General features: G+C 42.1%; 1 protein-coding gene across 1 annotated transcript in view; it reads right to left on the bottom strand.

Annotated features, from left to right (window-relative positions):
* Positions 1 to 358: 358 nt before the first annotated feature.
* Positions 359 to 19,152, bottom strand: part of LOC311224512 (programmed cell death protein 10) — a 53,482-nt gene continuing 34,688 nt past the window's right edge. The window contains exons 5-8 of the mRNA XM_084309533.1: positions 17,823 to 17,949; positions 14,563 to 14,641; positions 8,089 to 8,171; positions 359 to 1,284 (exon numbers count right to left, since the gene is read on the bottom strand). Coding sequence (XP_084165659.1) covers positions 1,203 to 1,284; positions 8,089 to 8,171; positions 14,563 to 14,641; positions 17,823 to 17,949 — 371 coding nt within the window. The 3' untranslated portion in view covers positions 359 to 1,202. The remainder of the gene's footprint in view (positions 1,285 to 8,088; positions 8,172 to 14,562; positions 14,642 to 17,822; positions 17,950 to 19,152) is intronic.

The raw sequence follows: 19,152 nt of genomic DNA, 5'->3' as shown, positions 1-19,152 counted from the left end.
CCTTTCATACAATTGCATTGATTTACATGCATTTGAATATTTGTTACAAGTCTGCATATTATACATATCATGATAAAGCAGTGCAAAGCTTCTATAAGTGTATGTGGCAGATGAAATACATTTAATTGTTACGATCACAAATGTCTGAATACCCATTCAAATCGTTTTTTTCGTATTCATTTCTATATTGAGGCTACAGGTCCTAGAGAAAAATAAGTCATGGTGTGCCTTTTAAAGTGTTAATGCTACTAGTCACATACACACCTGTCTAATCCATTCCTGTAAAAAAAAGATGACAATATATTTCTGCCGATCAATACCAAAACACTGGACTCGAGACAAAAAAAAAAAAAAATCATCATTTGGAAACTATTTATTGAACATTTGCAGCCAGATATCAGTTAAATACAGGACTTTCATTTCACTCTACGTCCCCAAAACACCGGGGACTAACTCCACTTAGTTACACTCTGTGAGAGGAGGGAATGTTATGGTAAAAGGAGCACACTGTGCTGGAAGTCTTTTGGCTTGTTGTGTCTTCTGCTAAAAAGGAGAGCAGAAATCTGGTGCTCGCAGCTCAAGTGTCTGAAGTCACCTCCTCTCCTCCGCTTCCATTCCTTCCCTTGCGATGGTGTGAGAACAGCAGACAAAAGCGCATTTACTCGCAGGGGGCGGGAGGGGAATTGTTTTTATTGCTCTCGTCTCTCCTGCATGTTCAGACCACGACAGAGGAAGAATTAAGGAGGGTGGGGGGGGGCCGCTAACTCAGACAGCTGGGATGCACCGTAGTGAATGCAGTCTCATGTGAAACCATGATTGGAAAGCTAAGTAAAATGATCAACGTGAATATATTAGGAAAAAAATGGCAATTAGTCTTTAATAAACACCTCGCCTCACCTACTCCCAACCAAGACCAGGGTTATAAATTAAAACTGTCCAAATAAAATCAATCAAACAGACTCTCTCTAGGCCAATTCTGTTCCATTTCAAGACTAAATCCTCATCCGAACAAAACAAATGGCTCTTTTCAGTCTCTTGAATTGGAATCTAAACTCGATTCTCAAATCGAATGGAATCGACCCCCCAACCCTAAAATCAAATCTTTCTATTTTACATATATGGGTCAGGCGCTCTTCAACCATCCACGATCGTCGAAGTGGCTCCTCGAGGAGGGGGGAGGAGGGGCTGTGGTCTCCAAGGTGCTAGGCCACGGTTTTAAAGGTCTGCAGTATGAGGTTGGTTTGGTGGATGAGCCGGTTTGCACTGATGAAGACGTTTATCGCCCTGGAAACGAGACCAAAAAAAGAACAAGCTTCAGAAAAACAACATTCAGAAAAGCATGCGCCGTTAAAAAAAAAACTAAAAACAGCCGATCATTAATGATATAGTAGAGGTAATAGCTGACGCTAGCGCTGGCAGGACACTCAAAAGGCATGCATGCACACAGCAGTTCAGCTTGACATTAGATTAAAATATATTGTCATTATACAGCACAAGTACAGTACAATGAAAAGAGGTTTGGCATCCAACCAGAGTGCAAATGAAACAGTAAAGTGCAACAGCAATATACAGGTGATTAAACTGGGTACAAAATATACAAATTAGTACTACCGAGTGTAGTGCTAATCAGATGTATGTACAGAGTTGTAGTATAATATGTACAGTGATACAGGTGTAAAGACACTATGGTAGTAAGTCATACTGGCCAGCAGCGTAACTAGTAAGAGTAGGTAAGGGATATGTACAGATAGATATTATATGAAAGTTGATCACAGGATCAAGCAGAAGCAGGTAAGTTGACTTGTCAGTCAACAAGTTGTCAGAGTAAGTTAGTAGTCATACTGACCAGCAGCGCAACTAGTAAGAGTAGGATATGTACAGATATAGATATAGTATCTACAGATATGTAAAAGGATTATGTGCACGATGACAGACTACAAAGGCACCTCCCTCAAACTGAACAGTGACATCTCCTTAGCAAATTATCTCAATACCTTCTATGCGAGGTTTGAGGCTGGTAATAACAACACCAGCCTACAAGCCACGGCAATGGGGGGGGGGGGGGGGTCTGCTGATGGAGACTCAGTGTTCAGGGTAACAGAGCATGAGGTGAGGTGAGGCGGACCTTTAAAAAAGTGAATATCAGGAAGGCAGCAGGACCGGACGGCATCCCCGGCCGCGTCCTAAAAGTCTGTGCCGACCAACTGGCCCCGGTATTCACTGACATATTTAACCTGTCCTTAGAACAGGCTGTCATCCCCACCTGCCTGAAGAAGTCCACTATCATCCCTGTACCTAAAAAATCCAAGCCTGCTTGCCTCAACGACTACCGCCCTGTAGCTCTCACCTCCATAGCCATGAAGTGCTTTGATAAGCTAGTAAAGGGCTACATCTGCTCCTCCCTCCCCATCAACCTGGACCCCCTGCAATTTGCATACCGCCCCAACAGGTCCACGGAGGACGCCATAGCCCATGTGCTGCACACAGCAGCATCACACCTGGACAAGAGGAAGGGGAACTATGTGAGAATGCTATTCATCGACTACAGCTCGGCATTCAATACCATAGTCCCCTCCAAACTCATAGCCACGCTCAGGGACCTGGGCTTGAACTATGACCTCTGCCAGTGGGTCTTGGACTTCCTGACGGCGTCTATATTAATGCCAGCCCAAGAGTGCTTCCGCATTCGCCTGATTGGCCCAGGTAACGCAATCCAATGCGCATTTTCTTTTTTGCCACTCACACGCGGAAATGGAATACATATTATCCAAACGCGCCATAACGTTATTTCGCTGTACATTGTAACGTTAACACAACGCAGCTGTCAACTGTACTTTACATATTATCCAAACGAGGACCAGATTCACTCATAACGCCATAACATTATTATGTTATTTCACGCGACTGTACATTGTTAACACAGCGCACCGATAATTTCTCAGTTGAAAAAAGTTTAACTTTTTGGGCTAAGACTGCAGAGACAGCTAACTATCTTATATCTGATGATTTATAAGTTTGCTATAGCAATGCAATCACGGGTTCCTTTATGGATGCTGTCATTTGTAAATGGTGTGTTCCTCTGCAGGAGATCAGAGTAAGACACACACACATACACACACAGCTCCTCTCACTCACACACAGCAAACAAAAGACTTAGAAGTCTGTCTGATCTGACTCATCCTCCTCTCCTCTCCCCCTACAGCTGTTGGAGATGGTGGAGCCTAGTGAGTGGATCCACGTCACCCTCCTCCATTATTTGCACATTATCTTTACATTTAAACTTGCACTTTAATTTGTATTATTTAATTTGTTTTCATTATGATTGATTATTGTATTTGTTATTAAAATACATTTGATTAAGCAAGTAGCTTAATTAAGATCCAAATTCAAATGTTTCATGAGTCCTTATTTAAATTTTCTTTTTTTTTTTGATCCACTTTTTCTCCCATTTTTCTATATTTTTCTCCCATCCCAATTTCGTATCATCCAATTCAACCCTCCCCTGTCACGAACGCTGTTTCTTGCCTCCCACAAGCCGGCTGCAATGTGGACTAAGTCATACATAGCACAAGTCCCCTCCGGTACTTGAGGTAACAGCAGTCGCATCTTTTCACCTGCGCAGCTCGATCTCTCAGTGTCGAGGAGTAACGCGTGGGAGGCTCACGCTGCCCCCGACACTTCCTGATTCTACTGCGCAGGCGCACCAACCGACTTGTAGGAGTCGCTTGTTCACAACGTTCGATCCCCACCCTTCAGTTTTCCCTCCCCGTAATACGGCCAATGTGTATTACTGCGGACGACCAGCTAAACTGAAAACAATGTGGAGAGCTGGATTCGAACACGCGAATCCTAGCGTCTCCACACTGGTGGCGAGTGCCTTGCCCACTACACCACCTAGCCGCCCTCCTCCTTATTTAAATTTTCTATGGGATCATGTTAAGGCAGAGGGAGGGTGACATTCACACGTGTGCAGACTTGAGCACATGAGGTAAAACATGCACTGGAGCCCTGAAAAGGAGACACGCCCACAGGAAGCAGAGATGGAGGGTGTGACAGAAATAATCGTTAAGATTAGTCGACTGATCGAAAAAATAAATCGACAGATTAGTCGACTACCAAAATAATCGTTAGTTGCAGCCCTATAGAGCATAATGATGACTTTGTATATATTTCATTCGTTTTATGGGTATTTTAATGGCCAATTGAAACAACAACTGAAACCTCTTAAATATGCCAAGTGTTCTAATAATTTTGGCCTCGCACGCAGCTGTGTTTTACACAGTGCTCTCTCTCTCTCTCTGTGTCTGCCACTCGCAGACTGTGTGGATGACTATCACTGAAAGTGCTTATGGGCGGAGCGCAGCCAATAACAGGCTGAAATCTTGAGGCTGGAAAATGATGCTTTTGAGTACTCCATTAGAAATATAAAACAATGATTTATTTTTTTAAATAAACGTTACAGATGTCTTCCATACTCACAGGAATTGTGTAAAGTTGCCCAAATGTCCCTTTAAATTTTTTTTTTAACGAAATCCTCAATTTGAATAAAGTGATTAATCTGATTAAATTAGTCTTTTTCTTTTATTAAATCAACTTTCTTTAATGAATATAACTCATCATTTTCATCAACATAAATAATCCAATAAGGGCACGGTTGGTATGAAAGTGATGATGACGTCTTATAGTATAATATTATAATATTAGTGTAGCCTAATCTTTAACTGCAACTGTGAAGAAAACCCCCATTGGTTTAAAGAGATTTTTTTAAATAAAAAATTACAAATTCTAATGTTGATTTAGAATTCGAATGTCAACATTACGATCGAAGCTTAGAAGAATTCGGTACAGCCCTAGGTAGACTATTTATGCATTTAGGCATAGGAATTTATGTCTGCATCAGTGACCCAAACCTTATTATCTAAGAACCCTGGGTGTCGCCTACAGCCTTGGTCTGTGACGGAGGGGTGGACTTGTCCTTGCCATGTCTAAAATATTCCATGTTCTGAGCACGCTACCTATTTAATTTAACTGCCTGGTATGGAAATAGCACGGCACAGGACAAGAAGGCCCTACAGAGAGTGGTGCGCTCAGCCGAGCGTACCACGGGTATTGCACTACCTCCCCTGCAGGTTCTATACAACAAGAGGTGCAAATCGAGAGCCTGCAGAATAATGAAAGACCCTCACCACACCAACAACAGCCTGTTCCAGCTGCTGAGGTCAGGCAGACGCCTGCGAACCCCAGCTACTAGGACAGAGAGACTTCGGCTCAGCTTCTTCCCCCAGGCCATCAGAGCCTTGAACACTGAACTCTCTACACACAAACACACATGAGCACACACACGACACGCACGCTGTACCCGCTCGCACACTAGCAGCCACTTTAACATGAGCAAGCACACACTCATGCTGCACACGCCCACACTTATGGACACTAAGGAAAGGTCACTTTAAAAATAGTATAGTAACAGTAACAGTGTATATGCACTACCAAAGGACCTAGCATGTCCTCCATGCTCTGTAAATAACTTATGTACAAATACCGATATGCCCTACTATGTTACCTGTTTATTGCACAATGTTGTTTTATTGGATTCTATTATATGTTTATTGCACAATGTTGTTTTATTGGATTCTACTATATGTTGTTACTACTGTATTGCACATCGTTGCGGGCAAGACCACCCGCATTTCATTGTATACTTGTATGCCGTGACAAATAAAACTCTTGACTTGACTTGAAAACTCTTGACTTGATCTCCGGCCTCACCTAAAGGGATTATATGCAGGTATATTCAGACAAATATGTGTGTGCATATATATATATATATTATATATATACAATATATATAATGCATATTTATGCAGTAAATAACGTATATATTTTAGCATTTTGTACTTTAGTTTGTATATTATTTTGTATAGTGTTTGGTCTTTATTCTTTTTTTTTTTTTTATGTATGAAGCACAATCTCAGGGGGCTCATACAGAACCAAGCATGTCACTGTAATGTACATGTACCCTATATATGTGACAAATAAAACAAAACTTGAAACTATATATGAGCATAAAATAAGTAGCTGATTCACTCCAAGCACTATTTGCTGCCATTACTTTATTGTGTGTGTTTTCTTCAACCACCACCTTCTCTGGTTCTGCTCAGTATGTTGTGCCCACGGGGAGTTTATAGCTCCTGTGGTTCTTTATTTATGTATGCCTTTCATGCCTGGCTTCCACAGCAGGGAGTCACCTAAAAGACTTGAACAATAGCAGTCAAGTTGGACTATATTTACCACTCTGTGCGTTAAATGGATAAAGTGATGACGCAGGGCTTCTTGGGTTAACCTAATTTAACCCAAACCCTAGAAGTTGACGGGGAAGGTAAACGCATGCAAATAAAAAGCCTTTTGGCAAAAAAAATTTAGACTCCGTGTTTGTTTTGGCGTTGTGGGTATTTCAACGTGTAATGAAAATGTAACCATTTTATAGCTCTGACAGACCTACACTCTAGTTCAGACAAACGAGACTTGACTCCGAGTAGCAACCAATGCCGCTGGCCAAATGAAGACATTCGCAAGGTGCTCGGTAGAGCGTTCACCAGCTCAGTGTACAAATGACACAGCTTGGGTAACTGTATGTGCTGGGAGCGGACGGTAGGCGCAGCGCCCTGCAATCCATCTCCCTGGTCTAGACTCCCTCGTATGGCTGATGTCGACCACAAGTCGCTTTGACCTACTTATTTACACTTGCTTTACAGCCGGCCATTTGAATAACTTGCTTCTTCAATACTGTATCCAAGGGAGGAGTCTCTCATTTGTGACTATTCTCACAGGCTATTCTCGGCCCTGGCTCCACAGTGGTGGAACGAACTCCCCACCAGTCAGGACAGCATAAACCCGGTCAATTCTTTTATTTTTTTCGCCGTCGACTAAAAACATAGTGTAACACTCGAGCTTGTTACTATTTGACAAACAATGCCACCCTTAGCTGCCAGAGTCTGGATAAAAGTGTCAGCTACATGACCAAATGTAAATCACTGGGGTCCAAGCGTACATGGTGTCAAAGCGACAGAGCATACAGGTAACGGATGGAGAACTCGCATTATCGATTGAACGTATGAATGCATGTCGTCTATTTTATGATTACAGTCTATTTTATACTTGTTTTATGTCTGCACTTTATGTATTGTTTTTATTTAGTAAATTCTCTGCTCATTTTATACTAGTCTATATTTATGCTCATTGTATGTCTATTATGTCTACATTACTGGTGTGTAGCACTTTGGGCTGTTTGTAAGACAGGTGCTATACAAATAAAGATTATTATTATTATAATAATAATAATAATAATAATTCATTTATTTTGTATAGCGCTTTTCAAAGACCCAAAGTCGCTGACAATAGGCAAAAAAGAAACAAAGAAAACAAAGAAACAGAACCATAGGGAAACGGAGGACAATAAGAATACACAGGAAACATAAAACCACGAGTAACGGATAACAAATACGGGAGTGAGTAGGGGAGACAGTCGGGAGGAGAGTAAGGGAAAACCAAGGGGGTTGGGGGGGGGCAGGAGAGGAGAGAACGTGGGGCAGGGGGAAATGGTGGCGAGTTGGAGGAGGGTGGTTATGGGTAAGGAAGGTTGAATGCTTGGGAGAACAGGTAGGTTTTTGAGTCTGGATTTGAAGGTGGAGAGTGAGGGAGAGTCTCTGATGGTCTGAGGGAGGGAGTTCCAGAGTCGGGGTGCAGCTCGTGAGAATGCCCGGTTACCAAAACTTTTCAGTTTGGATGACGGGACAGTGAGGGAAAGAGTGGAAGAGGACCGGAGGAAACGGGTGGGGCGGTAGGGGAGAAGGAGGTCAGTCAGGTAGGGGGGGGCCAGGCTATGGAGGGCTTTGAAGGTGAGGAGTAGTGTTATTATGTCCCATCCAAACAGCTCATCAGAATACAGGCAGGTATATCTCAGTGTAGGCTCTCTCTCTTTGCGGTGATGTTTTCATAGTAACCGTGGAGACGCTGACCCCCGCAGTATCAGCCCAGCTCTTCAGCACAGATCTTCAGCACAGCTCAGGATGTTATGGATCTACTCACTTTCCGTCTTTGAAGTATGTTTTGAGGGTGTCGCTGAAGCTTTTGGAGTATTTCACAAACTCCTTTTTCTGGTGCTCCAGGGCCTGTGTACAGAAACAACAGAAAGGAACACTTTCATGAACAGCAAAGGGAATGGTACATGTTAACACATTGGTTGCCAGCCGGATATGCTGATTTATCGCTTGGATGCCAGCACGTTAATCAATGGGAGGACGAGCACATTTGCGAACGCATAAACTATATCTTAAATTATGGCTGTGTGTCTAATACACCTGTCGCTCATCAATGACTTGCTTGCAGTCAACATGTACGAAACGGATTGTTTTTTCATCAGTAAATTTCCGTTTTATACCGTTTTGCATACGAGTATAGTTTTGAAGATTTCTAGTGATTCCAGAAAAATCCGCGAAAATAGCTCTTTACTGGAATACACAAAACACGTCGTCATTGTTCGGCCCATTTATGAATAGTTTTCAAATAAACGCTAGATTATCGATAGTATATGTGTACTTATGCACACTAAAGAAGCGAGCTGAAAAATCAATTATCCATGACCTGGTCAGCGCTAACGTCATACACGCACGTTGTGACCGCTGTGAAAAAACATCCGATTACCCCAAAACTGGTAAAATAGATTCCTTACCTCAGATCAGATGTTCTGCAAAAAGATTAATCCAATTCCTGATCGCCATTCCAAATATCGATCGCGTTTATTGATCCAACGTTATACTCCGAAACAGATAGTCGACGCTGCTTCCAGTCCCCTCAATGAATGCACTAGTATCAGGTTGCATGCCCCAGAAGTAAAATGTGGACAGAGTTCTTTTTTCTGATGCAAGTCCCATCGACTCCAATCCAATGATGTGCATTACCATCCGGGAGACGATAGGGGGCGGTATTTGCCCTTTGAGCTCAGAGCCATTCACAATGATAATGTCAGGCTGGACGGATGAAAAATGAATGGATATCGCTAATAAAAGAAATAACGATTAAATAACAAGAAAACTCGTCATTGGCAACCAATGTGTTAAGGCTGTGCAATATATCGATATTTATTGTGTATCGTCTATCTGCGTTATCGCACAGTGGTTGTTCTATTACATCATTAATCGTGGCACACGACTGTTGCCTAAATTAATGCTTAAAAGCAAATATTAAGTCGTATTTCTCACAAAATAATTTCTGAAATATTTGAGAATGTCAGTTGGCAACTTAAGTTTCAGTTTGATACTGAACATTATCATACTTCACGTTACCATGCAGGCAAATATGTTGAACATTGATTGGATTATCCATCGTGTGAATTTTACCATACATGCAGATATCGTGAAATCTATCAATATCGCGGAACAAACACCTGAATATTGTGACATTGATTTTTTTTCCCTTTTCGTCCAGCCCTAGTACATGATTAGGTGTGTGTGTTGTGTGTGTGTGTGTATCTCCACAAATTGCATAGCAAAAAAGTAAAGCCCAGATGGGATAACAGATCCCCAACGTATTAGATCGCCAATTATCATATCATGGGGTATCCTTGGAAAGCCACACTCATTGGCTACAACCCTGTCCAAAATTTTTCAAGATCACCAAATGAGCTAGAGCCCCCGGAAGTCGGGGTGGTAATGTGTACTTTGGTGCACGCCTCACATATCGGCATGTAACTCGAGAACCGCTGAACGGATTTCGTCACCTGAAAGGGCACTTGACAGGCAACAAATAGGGCTTTAATTATATCTATATATTGTATTAAAAGAAATGCACACCCAAGCCGCTAGAGGTCGGCAAAGTGGCGCGTCGCAAATCGTCCTCATGAGGGCCCACATGTGGGCCCTTGGATGTTAACACTTTCAGTGCCACCAGGGGGCGCACGACTTAGTGCATGAATGCCACCATCGGCACTAATGTTAACGTTAATATCGCCTAATCTATGTTTTAAATTATGGCTATGTGTCTAATCTGCCCCGTTGCTTATCAAAGAATCATTTTCCAGTCAGTGCTGTCAAGGCAGATTGGTTTTTTATCGCTTCATTTCCATTTGAGAGCATTTTGAAAAGCACCCGTTTTGAGGTAAAAAACTGCCCATTCTGGGCCATTCTGTGATAATCGTCTTTTACTGGAATATTACAGAATGTTGCTATTTGTCGGCCTATTTACGCTAGATGATCAATATTATCCGTACACGCACGCACATTCGAGGCGCGCGCTTATAGCAGTTTTCATTTCCTCATGGATTTTACAGTGAAACCGCTGGAGCACATATCAGAAAAAAGCTTATATCTTCATCAAAACGAGTCCGATTATCCTAACACTGATAACATGGATTCCTTACCTGCGATCAGATGGTATCCAACTGGTATATTCCAATTCCTGATCACCATTCGAAAAAATCGATAAGTGTATAGATCTAACGTGTATACAGTAGATCTCATGCTTGCCGTGGCTCAGAGTCTCCAGAATGAACTCTGGTAACCCCGGCTGCATCAGTGGACTGGAAAATGTGGACTGGAATAATTTTTTTTCCCCATCCATTTTCATTGAGTCCATTCCAAAATCCCTGATGTCATCTGGGAGACGATAGGGGGCGCTTTTTTCACATCTGATCGCCGGCGGCCTTTGGGTAGGCTCGCGTGATGCAATATGATTTCAGATCGCTTTATTAAAAAAAGAAAAAAGAAAAAAAAAAGATTCCGAAAAATCTCGTGAGTGGCTTTCAACGTAACTATTGTAAATCCGAGAAAAGTCATGAGTGGCAGTCAAAGTGTTAAAAGGTTCTGTTTTTTAATTATTTTTTTTGTAGCCAAGAGTAAATACCATAACCCTATCAAAACAGTAGTCAAAGTGTATATTTTCTTTTTTACGATTTACCGAAAATACGAATTTATCGGAAAAATGCTAATTATATCTATTTTATCGTAAAACCGCAAGGAAATTACTAAACCCTGCCATTGGAAAGAGGAGCCTTTTCCCTATCCATAGATGTATGATTTGGCCATAATAAGGTCAAGTTCAAGGTAAAATATGAATTTATAATTAAATCATTTATTACTGTATCTACAAATCCTTCTGTTTAATCATCTTCCCTTTATTCATTTGCTTAGATTTTTTTTACACTTGATCTCAAGAAGGTGCTGAATGAGCTCAGTGAGCGAGCTCGGCTGGCTCACAATTGTAACATGGTGTTATTCACCGGCACAGATGCAAAAATAAATCATAATTTATATTCTCCCTTTTTTCATTACAATTTACTCAAGCCTAGTAACAGACACAATATTTCTGACACTGGAAATACATACCCCCAGGTCCCTAGATGTTCCTAGATACCAAGAACATGCAAATTGGCCTTGTAGAAGTGGAGAAATCTTCCATTTACTTAGGCATGTACCTTTAGGTGAGATTTCTGAAAATAGGGCTACAGCTTAACAGGTTAAGTCCTGTGCTAACCAGCTAGCCCCAGTGTTCACCACTATATTCAACCTATCCCTGGCCGAGTCCGTGGTCCCTGCCTGCTTCAAGGTATCCACTATAATCACTGTACCAAAAAAACTCCTCCCCAGCAGGCCTAAATTACTACAGACCAGTGGCAGTCACCTCTGTGGTCATGAAATGCTTTGAGAGGCTGGTCAAGGATTACATATGTGCCTCCCTCCCTAGTACCATGGACCCATTGCAGTTTGCATACAGGACAAACAGGTCCACTGACGACGTGGTCTCCCAGGTACTGCACAACACCCTTTCTCACCTCAACAGTCAGAAGGGGGGCTATGTGAGATTGCTGTTCATTGACTATAGTTCAGCTTTCAATACAATAGTCCCCACCAGACTGGCTGACAAGTTGATCGATCTGGGTCTGAACCCCACCCTGAACGCCTGGATCCTGGACTTTCTGACCGACAGGCCCCAGGCGGTCAGGGTGGGTGGACATACCTCCAACTCAATCACCCTGAGCATCGGGTCCCCCCAGGGCTGTGTTCTCAGCCCCCTGCCGTATTCACTGTACACAGGAACATGTGGCCAGGTTCAGCTCCAACTCCATAGTGAAGTTTGCAGACGACACAGTGGTGGTGGGTCTGATCTCTGACAACGACGAGAAGGCCTACCGGGAGGAGGTTGATGTCCTGGCACGCTGGTGCCGGGATAACAGCCTACTCCTGAACATCGGTAAGACCAAGGAGCTGATCGTGGATTTTAGGAGAATACAGCAGGGGACACACTGTGGATAAATGTGGCTATCGTGGACAGGGTGAGCAGTTTTAAGTACCTGGGAGTCCGCATCACAGAGGACCCGACATGGACAACACACATAGACACTGTGGTAAAAAAGGCAAAGCAGCGCCTCTATCACCTGAGACAATTAAGGAAGTACAGCGTATCGGGGAAGATACTCCACGCCTTCTACTCCGGGGCTGTAGAGAGCATCCTGACTGGGAACATCACTGCCTGGTTTGGAAACTGCACTGCACTGCCCAGGACAGGAAGGCCCTACAGAGAGTGGTGCACTCAGCAGAGCGTACTATGGGTATTGCACTACCACCCCTGCAGGACTTATACAATAGGATGTGCAAATCCAGAGCCTGCAGAATAATGAAGGACCCTCACCACCCCAACAATAGCCTGTTCAAGCTGCTGCGGTCAGGCAAGCGCCTCCGCATACATGCAGCAAGAACAGAGAGACTCAGGCTCAGCTTCTTCCCCCAGGCGATCAGAACATTGAACACTGATCTCTCCACACACAAGCACACATGAACACACACACACCCATTCTGCACTCTCTCTCACACAAACACACCACAGGTCCCTTTAAACACACAAGGAAAGGCAACTTTAAAAGAAAAAAGGTCACTTTAAAAGGGGGGAAAAACATAACTGGATGTTTTTGTATAGTTAGGATAGCATAGTGACAGAGTATAACTGTATATTGTATAATAGTGTACATAGGACTCATTACCTTTTGTATTTTATCTTAGTACTTTTATCATGTCTATTTTATTTATATTCTATTATTATTTGTATTATTCTTTCTTGCACAATCGAAGCGGGCATGGCCACCTTCATTTCACTATATTATGTCTTGTGTATGTATGTGATGAATCTTGAATTTAGCAGTGCTACTACACCACCTTGTGGATTTAAGCTACCATGTAAATGAACCTCTTAAGCCCTAGCCATATTTTCAGAAAATTCACCTAAAAGTACATACCCAAGTAAATGGAAGATTGCTCCAATTCTACAGAAATATTGTGTCTGTTAATATGCTTGAGTAAATTGTAATGAACCAAAAGAGAATATAAATTTACACGTTTTTCCATCTTTGACGGTGAATAACACCATGCTAACATTGACCATATGTGAAAAATTGCCACTGAGCTCATTCAGCACCTTCTTGAGATCAAGTGCACAAAAAATTGGTAAACAAACAGTGCTGAAAATATACACTTTGACTGCTGTTTTCATACGGTTCGAGTCTTTACTCTTGGCTACATTTGGAAAAAAAAAAATTAATACATTTTTATTTTAATTTCTTTTTGTATAGCACTTTTCATACAGAAGTTGCAGTTAAAACATTAATTCATACGGTCTGTATTGATCTATTTTTGACGTGAAATAAATCTCAACCCGGTACCGGCACCATCAGGCTTAACATCCATCTCAGTCAAAGTATCATATTTATGTACTTTCCCTGCACCATCTTCTCATAAAGCAGAGAACAATGCGTGTGTGTGTGTGTGTGTGTGTGTGTGTGTGTCAGTGCACGTGAGCGGCGCGGGGAGCGGAGCGGGCGGTTTTGACGTGAGCGAGGAGTGGGTTTTAAAATGGGTCGGCGCGACGTCCGGAGCGAGAGTTCTCCTCCGCTCCAATCCACTCCGGGCCGCTCACAGTGGTTTAACACTGATGTAATATACATGTAGTACAATGCCAAAGCAACAGATGGCAATGTACAAACATGAAGGCCATTTTCAACCAATGAGAAGGGTGAACCGTCACTCACATCCTGTTAGAAAAAGTATATGACGCCATTGTTGTTGTCGTTAGCTTACATGCTAACGTTAATGGCAGCGACCATAGCATTGTGGCTAGGCTAGCTATCATCGCTTAGTAGAGCTAGTGAATGGATAAACAACGTTATTTAACATTGCAGAATGGGTACAATTACAATACGGCTCAATACAAACAATTGTTAAGGGGCCCAGGGGGTGTAGACTGTTGTTTGAGCTAATTTACACCATGCTCCAAAAACATCTAAAAATCTGCCGAGGGATGTAGAGCAGGGAGCGCTCGATTCAAGGTGAGCGAGCGGAGAGCGACTTGGGGGCGGGGTCAACATGAGCGAATAGCGGAGGAAAACAAGCCATCTAGAGCGAAGAGCTGATTTCACGCCCGCGCCGATCCGCTCACGTGGCCTGGTGTGTGTGTGTGTGTGTGTGTGTGTGTGTGTGTGTGTGTGTGTGTGTGTGTGTGTGTGTGTGTGTTACTCACTCTGCGATTCTGGTACTGGTATTTCTTAAAGACTGTGTTGACTGTGTCAAGAAGCTCCTTTATAGCACTGGCAATGTCTCTGTAGGAAATCAACAACAGCAATACCAATCAGAGCATAGGACTGACCGAACCAACAATAGCAACAGCAATCAGAGCGCAGGACTGAGAATCAACATTAGCAACACCAATCAGAGCCCAGGGCCCTATTCCCCGTACCTGGTTCAACTAAGTTGATCAAGAGTCCCATTATCCAGATTCAATTAACCCGATGTTTGAATCCGGGATTTTCCTGTTCCTCGAAGGTGGATTCAGTCTCGTTCATTTGAACCAGACTTGAGACTCAGGATAATTGCACGCGCCCTCCTCAGCTGAAAAGACAGCAAGTGTCGATAGCAGAAATCCTGATCTTCTAACGGCATTGATTGATTGATTTAAAACTTTATTAACAGATTGCAGAATGGGCGTGCCTGCTGGCAGTATAGGCTTATGGAATGAATAATCAAATGAGATCTTGCTAGCGAAAATAATTAGTTCAGCTCTTTCAGAATAACGATAAAAACAAGCCCAAATAGTATATCTAATTGATACGAATTATATCATGAGGATATCTGTATGTGCTTAGGTATTATGTACTATATAAATACATGGTTTCCAAAGAGAGGCTTGGAGGGAGGCTTGCAGTTACACTATTCATCAGGTTTTAATCTGTTTCGGACCTAATCCATACATGCATTGAATTGATTACCATTTGGTTTATACCAGTGACACCTCATGTTCATCATCAGATAACAGTGCTTGAAAAGATAAATGCATTTTCTCAAATTCATTCATCAAAAACGTCAAAGGCTCATTCAATTTATCAAGTCACGTCATCAAATCCATCAAACAGCGCATCTCCTCATATATTTTAATCCCAGTTACAATATCACAATAACGTGTGACACTGTCACAGTGATACAATTAAATACTCCACAGATTCAGATTCCTCATAATTCATATCCACAATCCGCGCATAGACGCTTCAGCTTGAATGAAACGCATCCGGGTGCTCCGTTAAGCAAATACACAGCGAAGAATATTAAACTAATCAGAGCCAAACACCCGATTAGGGATGGGTACCTTTCACATTTGAACCGGTACCGGTACCTGTGAATCGATACCGGTACCCAACGGTACCTTTTTTCGGTACTTTAGTCTCAAGAAATTTAATTTACCTACCTCAGTCGTAAAAAAAAAATCCAAACTTCAAATAACTACAATTTCGACAGTTTTCGGCTTGTCATTGCTCCGACTGCTTTGTTGTTGAATCAAGTCAAATCCTAGGTAAGCATATATTGTGCGTGTGAACGTTGACATGAAAAGAAAAAAGTTAAAAATAATAATAAATAATAATAAATAATAATAATAATAATAATAATAATAATAATAATAATAATAATAATAATAATAATAATAATAATAATAATAATAATAATAATAATAATAATAATAATAAAAAATAAAAAATCGGTTTCTCACTTGATTCGATACTCGGTAGTACCGACGTGTTTCGGTTCAGTGCCTCAAAAGTACGGAATTCGGTACCCATCCCTACACCCGATAGGTTTCATTCATTAAAAATATCCCAGCGGGATTCACATTTGCAATGATCCGTTTAGTCCGTTATTAAAATAACTGTGTGTCGCGACTCGCGAGCGCCGTATCCGTATAAATATGACGTGCATTATATAGGACAAAGTAAATTAATAGGCTGAATATGATTTATTATCAGCGTTACTGCAGATGCAGACCTATTATTTTACATTTCAAACGAAGCACAAAAACCTAATTCAGAATGGCATAATGGGATCTAGACTGTGAGAAATATTTCAGGAAGGGAGCTGGGATTTCTTTGCGGGGGCGTGGCCATAGTTCATCCAGCTAACTGAACTTAACCCTGCCCTCGACCAGGTTCAAACTTTTTGATCTGTTGTCATAGTGATTTAGACAATCGAGCGTCGGGGAATGGAAAGGTCTGGCTTAAGTCAAGCTATGCTGAAAATTATCCGGCTAACTCAGTTAGCCAGGTACGGGGAACGGGGCCCAGAACTGAGAGAATCAACAACAGCAACACCAATCAGAGCACATGACAGAATCAACAACAGCAACACCAATCAGAGCACTGGGCCCTGTTCCTCGTACCTGGCTAACTGAGTTAGCCGGATAATTTTCAGCATAGCTCGACTTAAGCCAGACGTTCCCCGACGTGCGATTTTCTAAATCACTATGGCAACATATCAAAAAGTTTTAACCTGCTCCAGAGCAGGGTTTAGTTCAGTTGGCCACAGCCTCGCAAAGAAATCCCAGCTCGCTTCCTGAAATAATTCTCACAGTCTAGATCCCATTATAAATACCTAAAATTCTGATAATAAATCATATTCAGCCTATAGATTTACTTTGTCCTAAATAATGCACGTCATATTTTATACGGATTATGATATAGATTATGCATTTAACTTGTCGGTGAGGCTATTGAGCCGTACTGTATTGTACCCATTCTGCAATCTGTTAATAAAGTTTTCAATCAATCAATCAATCAATGCCGTTAGAAAATCAGGATTTCTGCGATCGACACCTGCTGTCTTTTCAGGTGAGGCGGCCGTGCGCAATTATCCTGAGTATCAAGTCTGGTTCGAATGAACAAGACTGAATCAGCGTTCGAGGAACAGGGAAAGCCCGGATTCAAACATCGGGTTAATTGAATCTGGATAATGGGACTTTTGATCGACTTAATTGAACCAGGTACGGGGAATAGGGCCCAGGACTGAGATAATCAACAACAACAGCAACACCAATCAGAGCACATGACAGAGAATCAACAACAGCAACACCAATCAGAGCACAGGACTGAGATAATCAACAACAGCAACACCAATCAGAGCCCAGGACTGAGAGAATTAACAACAGCAACACCAATCAGAGCCCAGGACTGAGAGAACCAACATATTCAAAGCCTTTACTACTTTTACTAATATCAAAAGCGTTTACTATTTTTGCTAATGTTTAGTTGGGCTAGAGATGAGGCAAAGACAGTCTTCCTTTAAAATCAACAAATCTGGAAAATAGCGTTTTCCTATTTATTGTACTTCTGCAAATAAATGTAATACTGCAGAACGACCACTTGTTAAAGAAAGAAAACAACACGTAAAACAACTGACAAAGACCCTAGCAACCTAGGAGTCAGGTGATGGGCTAAGACGCGGAGGCCCTGGAACACTCACTTGATGGTCTGTAAGAAGCGTACTCTGTCGTTGATCTCGTCGGGGATCTTGCTGAGGATGTGCTTCAGGGCTCTGGCCTTCTCGTTCAGGTCCAGGAACTCCTGCTCAGGCCTGTCGATCATAAACTCTGGGAGGAAAGAGAAAACGGGGGAAGTGTTTAGCCCAGCATTCCCAGTGAATGATAAATGGTGCATTTATATGGCGTTTTTATCCAAAGAGCTTTACAATTTGTTTGTCACATTTGATTTTACCCATTCACACACCGATGGTGGTGACAACCATGCAAGGTGCTATAACCTGCTCATCGGGAGCAGTTAGGGGTTAAGTGTCTTGCTCAAGGACACGTCGACATGCTGCCGGGGAGGAGCGGGAATCGAACCAGGAACCTCCGGATTACCAGACGACTGATCTACCTCTCAAGGCACTGTCGCCCCTAGTATAGTAAGGCTGGGTGTTGAAAATCAATATAACCATCAAGGTATCAATTGAATTGAATCAATAAGTTTTAGATTAGATTCACATTTATTGTCATTCTACAGCACAAGTACAGTACAACGAAAAGAGGTTGGGCATCTAACCCGAGTGCAAATGCAACAGTAATGTGCGGGTTGGATTAAACTGGAGTATATATATAAATAAGTACTACAGAGTAATAATGCTAATCAGATTTGTGTTATAGTGTTATTATTAGAGCCGGGCTAAGTTAACGGCAGACTATTATCGCGCGATAAATAAATTGCCGCAGTTAATCTATTCTCAAAATTGGGTCTGGGAGCCAATTACATTAGCTGATGTATACCTGGTCGAATTACTCAGTGTGTGCGGAGACACATTGTGGGCGTGTTTGTTTACACACTGCTACTACACTCGCGTCGACAATAAACATAAGTTTCAAGACATTGCGTCGGTCTGAGAGAAGAATCAAGCATCGGAAATACATTTGGACTGCAGTATTCTGTTGTGGATGGTTAAAACCTTTGTTTACATATTGTGGTGTGGATTAAAAGTTTTAAAACTTTCGTTTCTGGACCCGTTTTCTGCCTGGCTCAAATCAAGCTGGCAGGCTCGTTCGAAGTTGAACACAGCTACAACCGCCACAAGTCTCTGTAAGTAAGCTAGCAAGTATTTTTTTCCCCCGTTTTCTATTTTTCTCCCATCCCAATTTCGTATCGTCCAATTCAACCCTCCCCTGTCTTCGAACGCCGTTTCATGCCTCCCACAAGCCGGCTGCAATGTGGACTAAAGGCCTCTACATGCTACAGCAACTTCAAAGCAACTGCACCACAACATCGACAAAGCAACGGTGTTGTAGACACTCTGCCTTTATGCT

This window comes from Notolepis coatsorum (assembly GCF_963971535.1).
Source record: "Notolepis coatsorum genome assembly, chromosome: 3".
Lineage (NCBI taxonomy): Eukaryota > Metazoa > Chordata > Actinopteri > Aulopiformes > Paralepididae > Notolepis > Notolepis coatsorum.
The sequence above is the reverse complement of the archived record's forward strand: the minus strand, read 5'-3'. Positions and strand labels throughout refer to the sequence as shown.